We start from the raw sequence: 10,463 nt of genomic DNA on the forward strand, positions 1-10,463 counted from the left end.
AGACTGCACAGTGGCATAGTCGCTCTTGCCTCACAGCGAGAAGGTGCTGTGTTCTTGGCCGGGCCTGCATGCATGTTTTACATGGTACTCTGGTTTCCTCCAACTGTTTATCGGCTTACATGTGAGCTTTATTGATGATCCTATAGTTGATTGAATTGATGAACCGACACTGGTAAATCCCTAGTTGTGCATGTGTGACTGTCTGTGGTTGTCCTGGGCTGAACTAGTGGATTATCCAGGGTGAATCTTGCCCTCATACCACTGCTCTATTTGGATTTATACATCAAAATAATACAAATTAAACAGTGTTTTAAAACTAAAATTGCATAGTTTTGCTTTTCACAAGCTTTTTCTGCATTTTCTTGAAACACTAGGTTAAATAGGTTGATGAGATTCAGGTGAACTTCAGTCTCTATTACTACTCATTTTTATAATTGGAGCCTCTTACATTTTGGGTAGATAGTTATATTTCATTTCTCTAAACGAAGGCCCCATGGGGGTCAGGGATGAAACTCCAGCAGGAAAAAAAATGAATGAATGAATCTCTTTTTCCTTATTTTAGACTGAAGGGTTGCTGATATTGGGAGTTATGGCACACTGCAGCATGAACACTGAGTCTTCAAGTCTTCAGAGAAATTAAAAACTCACATATTCCTGCAACAAATGGACACACTCAAGTAGAAACTGTTTTGCAATTTACAACTTTAATAAAATCATCCATTTTCATATAAAAGCCTTTCATTTTCTTTGTTTTGCATGTGGTTAAAACCGTTCCCTTTTCAAGGTTGATCTGTAAGTTAATGTTGTATAAAACTAGACTGAGTATACGAAGTCAAACATGTACAACGAACAATTTTCAGAAGAAATAGACCTGCTCATATCCTGTGAAGTTCCCAGCATAGACGGGCGTGTAGTTGTAAATCAGGGACGAGGCCTCTTCCTCAGGATTGTCAAAGTGATGTAAACTTCTCCTTCCTAAACAAAGCAGAAGTGAGACGCATGTGATTATTGTCGTGGAGTGCAAGACAAATTACCCCCACATGGGAATTAAAACAGGAAATACAATCTACAAATGCTTCCATTATTTTGAATGTTGTTTGTGTTCAATCCTGATTTGGTTTTATTTGGTCTAGTAAAATAAACTGTAGGCATCATACTGGTTTAGTTATAATATAAGATAATGAATATTCGTTATCAGCTGTAGTCTTTTATCACTACGGGCGTGTGTCAAATGAGAATAAATGTAATTACAAAATCTAAGATGGTAAAGGACATATCACAATATAGTTATTGCGCAATATCACATGCTCCAGTACAACAGTACTGGTAAAAATTCCTGCTTTTAGAAATGTAAGAAAACTCAGTTTTGCTTGAGATCTTTATAGAGAGGGGTGCTTAAGAGCCAAAATTAATGTTAGGAAATGATTAACCCATAAATGTTTGCTTTTCATTTTTTTTTTTTACTCTATTAATCAACATTGTTTTTTTGTGTTTTTTTACATGAACACGCTTGCAGTTTTGGAATTATTCAGCTTTGTCAGTGTTCAGTATAGTGATTATAAATGAAATCCTCAGTTGTGGAGCTTTTACTGTAGAGATTGCTTTGTTGAGATATTTCTAGAAATCCAATTTTGTGAGTGTTAGACATTCGGATAAACATTTGTAAATGTACATTTCTGGTTAATCGAGTTAAACTGTCATGAATCGTGCTCACAATGATGAACGTGTATTGTAACATCAACAGTGTGACATGATGTCACAGAATATGAAAGTAAACTTTATTTGAGTAAATAAAACTGATCCATTGGATATTTAGGAATCAATATTTGATCATGAGGTTTTTTTTTGTTACCTTCATTGACAAAAAACTCGGCCAGCAGTGACGATAACTGAACAGCGTGACGTGAATGAGGGAAGTTGAGGTTTGATTTCCACTGGAATCGATTCACTTCAGGATGCCACTGCACTCCGTAGAAGGGATACTTTTTACCTGGTGGGACACAAAGTACAAAACAATATGCACCAGGACGTTAGTCGGGCTCTTCTACAGAGCAGTAATTCAGTTTGTCCAGATAATGTCAGAATTGCCTAGTAACCTTCAATTGTTGAGACAAAGTGGGCTCCGTTTTCAGCGACGTTGGTGGACAGGAGGTAGAAGAAACTCTGCAGATTTACGTTTTCATTGAAGGTCTGTGGGAACATTTGTCACATCAGTCATCATGACAGTGTTGCTTTTAGTGAATGAATTCTCATTTCCTTTTGTATTTCATCAGTGAAAGTCATCTTTACTTTCTTATGTTTAATACGCTAATTATTGTGCTCGGGGATTCTGGGACAAAATATACTGTGTATAGTCCTAATGCACTGGAATACTCAATGTCTATCAGTTTGATTAAACATAACTTAATTTGTGCCATGTCAAATTAACACAATGTGAAACTCAAAGAATTTAAATAATGAGATTACCACAAGCTCATATCATTAATCAAACATTATTTCATTCACATTCTATGTTGAATAAATGCAGATTGCACCATCCTTTATGCATATCAATGCAATATCAAGAATAAAAAACCCCACCAGAGAAGGAAAAGACATGTCATGTGACACACAGGATTTTTGCCGTACCTTCACTTCAACTCCATAGTGGTGGAAATTGCCAGTCAGAGGTTCTTGTGTCACAGCTTTAATGAGAGCAGTGGGGAAATCTGTGAAGATCCTGCTAGAGTACGCCTCTGCGGGGCAAAAGAAAAAAAAAAAAAAAAGTATTTATTATATATTCACTGGTTCCGTGTAACAGAGTCATTGTGATAATCAGGTCATCGTAGTTGTGAAAACAAGTCGTGTGGTGTGACTTCAATGACTGTGAGTGTTTCAGTGATTCAGTTCCTGCAGTTTCCTTGTTAAAGAGAGACCAAAACGTGAAAAAAAACAGCTCCCATCCATCCGTCTATTACACAACCTTAATCGATGTTACAATTGAGGGATGCCTTCCCCAGTTATGGTTCAGAGTCGCCAACGGCAATACAATGCAGGTCTCAGGATCGTGGGAGCAAACGTCACCCAAAGAGAAAAAAAAAACCCCACAGAGAACATGAAAACTCAAAGTCTCCTTAGATAAACCTTGTTTTTATCGTGTGAGGTGAGACAGCTAACCGCTGCTCCACTGTGCCTCATGAACACATCCTGAAAAAAAAATTACAACCGCAAACTTGAGGCTGTACTTTAAGTTGACGCAACAACGATTCCCATGTAGACACCGATAACAAACCTGTGGTTAAGTTGAGGGGCAAAGCTATATTCTCAGCTGTGGTTTTTGTCAGCAGATTTTTACCAGCCACCAGAACAGTGAGAAGCTGCATGCCCATACACGTGCCCCAGATTGGGAAGAAGTCCCCGGCATCATTGGCCTGGAAAGCAGACAGAGTCAGAAATGTAAGATTCATAAGCCTGAAAGTAGCAGCCAACATTAACCACTGAATGTCCGGCAGAGTTTTTAAGTACAAAACGAACACAATTAATTGAACTTTATTTCAAAAAGTGCACAAACAGATGTCTTTTGGAGTATTACAAAACTGAAGGCTGTGTTAAGTCATTTTTCCAGTCAAGGGGGTAACAGTGGCCGGAATCTTTTTTTTTTTTTTTAAATATAAAATGGTAGTCAACGTCATAAACAATGCTGTGAACTCACCACCACAGCCAGATTGTAAAAAAGCTTTGCCACCCTCGCGAAGTCTGAAGTCTCCAAATTCACAGCTCCTCCAATAAGAAGCAGGCTGAAGACAAATGGAAAATATATTCATTGGGCTCATTTGAGGTTGAAACATAATTTTATTGCACATTTGCAGTCATTTGCTATGGCTCACCCATTAATTTTCTTGAAAATATTCTCATATTCAGTATCGGTGAGGGTCAGTCTGTGAGAGGAAACAAATTCTCTGTCATTATATAACAGTAGTTTTCAACAGCTCATAACAAGAGATGAGAGGAAGTCAGCTTCTCCGTGCACAAAATGTCAGATTAAATATGTATACCGGTAGTTGTTATCTTGTTCATGACGTTGAAAGATTAAAAAGCAATCCTATTTTTTTTGGCGTTTTTTATTCCCATTTTCCAACTGTAATCAACAGATATAGAATAGATGTCTGCCTTTATAACAAGGGTGAGAAATTAATTTTGTTGAGGGGGTTACATGAAAAGTTTTGACCACAGTTAGATGCATCATTCACTCTGACCTTCATTTAATTGATCATGGGCCAGGGCGACGTGTGGCCCCGGTCTGCTTCTTGGTGTATACCATATATTTTAAACCCTACAGGACTGGACCCACCTGATAGGCATCACTCTGCTGCCCCCAGACTCCAGGTATTTCACATAGGACGCCGGTATGTAAGTCCTCCCGAACGGCTTCATGACTTCATCTGAAACTATCTGAGTCAGAACGCCTGCGGAGCAGAAACACGGCAGCTATGAGTGCACTTCCAAGGGAAATACAACGCACCAGCCCTCCAGGTAGGTTCTACTTACCAATCACAGGTCTGTCATTCACCGCCTGCTGGTGGACTTGAGTTGGCATACTTTTACAGACACAGAGGCAGCAGGCTGAAAGAAAACATGTTGAAAATCCTGTGCTGGCCATCTTCTTTTCTCACCAGGCTGGAAGGCTATGAATGGTGTGGATCTCGCTTCAGCAGACTTACATAAACTTGCTCTCGTGGAGGAGAATAGTCATTTGCTTACAGGGAAGTGAGGAATGTCCCAATTTACGCATGTGATCCCTCCTCAACTGCACATGCCGGTCAAACCAGATCACTGCTGAGGTGAACGCAAATGTCCTTCTGACAGCTTGGACTTTTTGGTGAATGTTTGACTCTCTTAGATTGTGGGAAGCCCTGTACCTCAAACCCTTGCAGCAACTCCAGCACTGCGGAACTGAAAGTCCGTACAGCAGAGCGGTATTCACAGTGCTGTCAGACTGGTTTGATCTGTCTGTGCTTGTCAGGACCTAAACTTCATTATATGCTACTGTGGAGTTCCCCACTCAGGCAATCATGCGTTTATTATAGGTGAGGACATGAGGTTAGGTTGCAGTAAGATGAGGGAACTGGTGTGGCTGAAATTCAATCTGCAGGAAATTAATGTGTCAGTGTCAGGTCCCCATACGGGTTAGAAACATGCAAGCATTCATGAGACAATAATTGTTTTAATTATAGGCTCTCGTTGCAGAGGTGTGCACAGACTGAGAGCTTTGTGTCGTGTCTCTGTCCAGACCTTTTTTATTTTTCCTTTCTTTTTAGTCTTTCCAACGTCAGCCAATACAGCTGAGTAAACAATTCTGAAAATGTGCCTATCCAGCAGAAATCAGGTTGCATACACCAAGGATGGAAATTACATCCTACATTCTAAGAAAAAGCGAAGGAAACCTCTTCTGCAACATTAAGTTTTTTTTACTGATTGTGTAACAATAAGAAGTTTTGTCATTGGAATCTGCTCATAGTTTTGAAAAAAAATAAAAAATAAAAAAATCAGATCAACCATATATTGGATACATGAAAGTTTTAAATACAGTTAACTAAACCGCTTACAGGAGGCTGAAGCTCGCCATGTTCCCGACAGTGAAAGTAGAAAATGACGATCCCTCCGAGCATCAGTCACTGTAATGACCTTTAATTAAAATCCTATCAATAAAGAGCACTGTTAAACCTCCAACACCAGTACAAGAGGAGGGGAATTATTAGGTGAGGTTTTGGCCACATCTAGTGTTCACATGGTGCATATTTCCAGTTTCACCAGAAGAAAATGTGTCTCTGATTTAGTGTAAAAATGTTTAGTTTTTTTTCCCCCTTAAAGCATTTGGATCAATCGATTCCTGGGGTGAGCTCTTTGATCGTCTTGAGGGGACTACATGCAAAACTAGAAAAACAAAAAAACCATACTAGAAGGGACGCGTATCGTATTTCATGCAGTTCTGCTTTATAAAAGTACATCTCTTTTAAAAAAAAAAGCATGATGTTACATAGTTTAAAGAAACTACTAACTCTGCTCTGCAGCAGTCAAGTTCTTGTATTTTTGTGCGTGTGGGTTTTGTTTGATTAACAGCAAAGGTAAAGGTAAGGCTGATACAAGTTTGCCCACGATCATGACATTGACTGCATGTGTGATGTCCACCCAGTCTGCTCTGTAGTATAAAGTAAGGTTTTAATAGGTGGTAGTGTCAACAACATCCCAGCGCTTCACACAGAAAACTTCAAAGAACAATAAAAAAATATATAAAGTTATGAGCAGAGAAGAAATCATCAGAATAGTGGGAAATGTAAAACATGTCTTATCTTTGATTATCAAGAGGGGTTTAAGTTGATTGTAAAGATTGTTGCATAATTTGAGTGATAGAAGAGAAAAAGCTCCGGCTGCTTTGAAATCCAGACGGTCACACAGCACACACACCTTGGTACTGTGAGAGCAACACAAACAAAACCTGTCGTGTTGTTACAAAGATCTTTCAAAGTAATCCAGTATATTCCAGGATCAACCGTGAAACACAGCAGCCGCCACAAGGGCCTTTTGTGAGTTTTGATGAAAACTTAAAAAAATAAATCTTTCAGACTGAAAGATGGGCGACTCATGTAAATATTCAGCTTTGATGTGCGGTTTTTTTTTTTTCTTTTTTCCTTCCCTACCAACAATCACAGATGGATGGAGATGTGAATTCATGTCACTGCACTGAAGAAAGAAGTCAAAGGAGCTGTGGTCGACCAGAAGGTGAAGTTAGTCAATATTAAACATGAAGTACACACAAACAGTCTCCTATGGTATTTCATCAAAGGACTGCATGCACATTAATGAAACCAGCTACTGCACATCTCATGAAATGACAGGGCGTAATGGGTGTAGTGTCTCACATTATCCCACATTAAATCTTAAATAATGTGTTAAAAGACATCAGTAGATTATAAATCTTCTGTTCAATACAAACCTGCTGTATTCCCACAAAAGACTTTAAGATTAACGATCTCTGTGAAGCTGTCAGTCTCATTCCAGATTTCATGGGCGACTTCATGACTCACAGCCTCTTGTCATTATCATCTTATATTTTTTAAAGCTCTTGATAAAGGCAAGCAATACTGTAATGCAAAACACATGTAAACACACAAATAACTAACTTATTTTGGTCTTTTTAGTTACACATTATTCCAAACATCCACAGGGGCCGCATTAGTCTCCATCTTCAATCCAGTCAAACTTCATTCTTTTACATTTTTCTCTGCAGACAAAATTAAAAAAACAAAACAAAAAAAATATATTACATCTAAATAATGAACTTATTTGACTCTTACAAGTGAAGGAAGACAAATAAACTAAGTGTTCTTTCCATGATGGCCATAGGTTCTTAAAACTGGGACATCATTTAAAAAAAAAAGAACAGAAAATAGAATTTATCAAAGATGTTAAGTCCCTAGGCGCACACACACACACACACACACACATACACACCACACACACACCACACACACACACACACACACACACACACACACACACACACACACACACACACACACACACACACACACACACACACACACACACACACACACACACACACACACACACACACACACACACACACACACAATGATCCTATCATAATAATTAAAGTATATATACATTTGTTTAATCTCTGTAGTTTTAATTCATTCATAAACAAATATGTAAATCACATACAGTGAGTAGTTATCATAATTTGAAAATTAATTAAAAATAGAAAAAAAAAAACATGCATGTGTTGTCTTTAAACATGAATAATAAGAACACTGCCCTTACCTTTAATTTCTTGTATTTTCTTAATAACATCTTTATACACAACAGCCAACAGCTCTTCTTTAGACTGAAGTCCATCCAGAAAGACTTGAAAAACAAAATACACATGCAAATTATTTATTAGAATATTTCAGTGTAAATATTGTTGATTTGTTTGAGAGTTGGTCTTTGGTGTATTGGTATGTCTATATTTAGCTGTCTGCGTGGAGTTTGCATGTGTTCCCTGTGTGCATGCTGGGGATTCTTCCAGACATTCCAGCTTCGTCCCACAGTTCCAAAACCCTCTTAGGTTAATTGATGACCCTAAATTGCCCATAGGTGTCTGTCTCCCTGTGCTTGCTGTGACCTGTCTTGGCTGTTTCCTGCCTTCACCCACAGTCAGCTGGGATTGGGTCCAGCAGCAGAGGTTGGATGAAACAAGTCAAGAACAAGGAGAGATGGTTTGAAGGATGGCTGCTTTATATGAGGTCTGTGATTCAAAAAGACGGCTCCAATAATCCCACTAATAATATAAACAATGTCGTCTTCATCATCATCCATCAAAAAGCATGCAGCACCAGACTGGACTCTCACCAATCCCCGACACGGCGCTCTCCATCTCTTTGCGGTTTTTCAGGTGCATTGGCCACACGTGTCCGTCGAAGTAGCCCGGAGGATCGGGAGGGGTGTACACCCTCAAGCTGTCAATATCAAATTTACCGTCAGCATCAATTGCAATGTTTTCCGCTCGCTGGCGCTCAAACAACGAACACAAACAAAAAGCCATTCAAATAAAATATAAGGTGCGATAGGTAGTGTGGAAGCAGGACCTTCGTCTTGTTCTGCAGACATCGTACGGGATTTCTATGAAATACCTTCGCTCAAGCAGTTCGTTCAGAGGCCTGGAAGGACGCAACAAAACAAAATGAGTGTGAAATCACTACGACCAGATAGTGAAACCTTCTTAAAATACTTATGCCATTCAAAATAATCACTGAACACAGATATCACTCATGGTAAATGATAAATGCATATACATTTTTTTTTTTTTTCATTATGAAAATTGTTTGTTTTTTTCCAGATATCAAAAATTTGGTAATATAGTAATTTACTGAGATAAATACAAAAAACAACAACAAGTAAAACATGTTTTTCTGTAGGAAAGGTCGACTTACCCGTAGTTGAAAATGAGAAAACCCTCCACTATGAGCACGTACACCTCGACTGTGTGTGTGGGGCTCCGGTCCTTCAGGAAAGCTTCAGGATATTTTCGCCACAGGTTCACATGACTCATCATCTTGTCCATGTGGAGCGCACTGAGCACTTTAACAGAGGAAGAGCAATTCATTTTTTTATACTTTCCAGGGACATACATCAAACACATTATTATTTGAATGTAAATTCTGCCTTAAACTTTGCACTCAAAATTAGATGATGTTCAGGCTAAACAAGAGTCCTTACTGTCATACTGCTTGAAGCCATTGCTGTCTACCGGTACAACAGAGTCATCCTGACAAAATACACATCTGTGATCACACACACACACACTCAGAAGTTATGTAATGCAGCAGGAAACAGATAAACCTTTAGATTCAGACCTTAAAATACATGTCTTGTGCAATAATGCAGCTGTGGGGTATCTGCTGGTTGAGACTCTGAGAAAGAGTAGTTTTTCCTCCATTGGTCATTCTAAAAGATAAACAGTACACATCATGAACAAACAATCATTCCAAGAGGACCACTAAAATCTATCTCAATTATGATCTTAACACCAATTGTCTGTGAAACTGTTGCCTCTTTCCTTTAATTTAAATTATTTACTTTAACAGTAAAAAACATTTGATATTATTCATATTTTCTAAACTTGTTTACCTATTTTGTGTTTTATGTAACAAAAATGTGTTTTATCACGGTTTTTAATTCTACCACAGAACCTATTTGGGTAAATAATTCAATGGGTCCATTTAATAAAAGCAAAAGGCTTCTATTTGAAGGTTACGCTGGGGAAAAGTTAATGCATCATAACTAAACTCCCAAGTAATATTGTAAAATCAGTTGGAAAATAATTCCGTTTGCAACATCTCTGTTGAGTGAAGATAAGAGCACAAACAAGGTTTGACTGGACTTTATCACTTCTCTGAGATACAAACTGCTCTTCACAGCGCCTTTTTGCAGCCACTTGGTAACTTGTCACGCTCTATTAAAGCGACCCCCCCCCCCCCCCCCCCCCCCCCCCAATACATGTTGTATTAATGTGTAATCCAGTAAACCTTTTACGCTCATTTATTTCACCGTGGTACACTTGCACAAAAACAAAAAAACACCCCCAACGCGTTTTATAACTGCGTGTAAAATCTTGCACCAGCGTTCCTTAAAGTTTCTGACATACCCTCCAACTCCAACGATTAATGTTCTCATCTCAGCTCGCTGCGGCTCGCCACGGTAACCAATACCGGGGTAAACAACTCGGAGGAGAAGATTTACTCAAGCGCAAACTTTACTGGAACACAGGCCAGAGGGTCCGTGTACCGGTGTAGGTACCAGATGTGTCCGGGGCGGGGCTTGCGCATGCGCTCAGCCTACCAGATTGTCAGCGGCGGAGTTTGTGCCTGCGCCTGTCAATGACGTCACACACATTATGATCTACAGCAACTCCATACAAACAA

At 38.9% G+C, this 10,463-nt stretch overlaps 2 protein-coding genes across 3 annotated transcripts; both read right to left on the reverse strand.

Annotated features, from left to right (window-relative positions):
• Window positions 1–682: 682 nt before the first annotated feature.
• On the reverse strand, window positions 683–4,993 carry LOC308112406 (gamma-glutamyl hydrolase). 2 transcript variants are annotated; one of them, XM_080467912.1, is made up of 10 exons: window positions 4,701–4,942; window positions 4,528–4,602; window positions 4,331–4,445; window positions 3,867–3,917; window positions 3,692–3,776; window positions 3,272–3,410; window positions 2,629–2,735; window positions 2,097–2,190; window positions 1,853–1,990; window positions 683–975 (listed from the first exon to the last, which is right to left on the reverse strand). In XM_080467912.1, the coding sequence occupies exons 2-10, from the start codon at window positions 4,574–4,576 to the stop codon at window positions 857–859; spliced, it is 897 nt and encodes a 298-aa protein (XP_080324038.1). In that variant the 5' UTR covers window positions 4,577–4,602; window positions 4,701–4,942; the 3' UTR covers window positions 683–856. The 2 variants fall into 2 exon arrangements, with proteins under 2 accessions (XP_080324038.1, XP_080324037.1); XM_080467911.1 differs by having other exon boundaries at window positions 4,528–4,993.
• A 959-nt stretch (window positions 4,994–5,952) lies between these two features.
• Window positions 5,953–10,352, reverse strand: nmrk1 (nicotinamide riboside kinase 1). Its single transcript, XM_080467916.1, has 8 exons — window positions 10,187–10,352; window positions 9,396–9,486; window positions 9,259–9,307; window positions 8,973–9,120; window positions 8,628–8,699; window positions 8,392–8,498; window positions 7,822–7,905; window positions 5,953–7,261 (listed from the first exon to the last, which is right to left on the reverse strand). The coding sequence occupies exons 1-8, from the start codon at window positions 10,213–10,215 to the stop codon at window positions 7,242–7,244; spliced, it is 600 nt and encodes a 199-aa protein (XP_080324042.1). The 5' UTR covers window positions 10,216–10,352; the 3' UTR covers window positions 5,953–7,241.
• Between the last annotated feature and the right edge of the window lie 111 nt (window positions 10,353–10,463).

The sequence above is a fragment of the Lipophrys pholis genome, assembly GCF_963383615.2.
Source record: "Lipophrys pholis genome assembly, chromosome: 7".
NCBI classification, from domain to species: domain Eukaryota; kingdom Metazoa; phylum Chordata; class Actinopteri; order Blenniiformes; family Blenniidae; genus Lipophrys; species Lipophrys pholis.

Excerpts from the sequence above, each read along its gene's own strand:
- nmrk1 (XM_080467916.1), bottom strand. The coding sequence starts at position 10,215 with ATGAGAACATTAATCGTTGGAGTTGGAGG. Across the intron at positions 9,487-10,186 it reads TTAATCGTTGGAGTTGGAGG|AATGACCAATGGAGGAAAAA; the intron begins GTATGTCAGAAA and ends TTTATCTTTTAG. Across the intron at positions 9,308-9,395 it reads CACAAGACATGTATTTTAAG|GATGACTCTGTTGTACCGGT; the intron begins GTCTGAATCTAA and ends GTATTTTGTCAG.
- LOC308112406 (XM_080467911.1), bottom strand. The coding sequence starts at position 4,639 with ATGGCCAGCACAGGATTTTCAACATGTTTTCTTTCAGCCTGCTGCCTC. Across the intron at positions 3,918-4,330 it reads AGCAGAGTGATGCCTATCAG|ACTGACCCTCACCGATACTG; the intron begins GTGGGTCCAGTC and ends TTCCTCTCACAG. Across the intron at positions 976-1,852 it reads CGAGTTTTTTGTCAATGAAG|GAAGGAGAAGTTTACATCAC; the intron begins GTAACAAAAAAA and ends TGCTTTGTTTAG.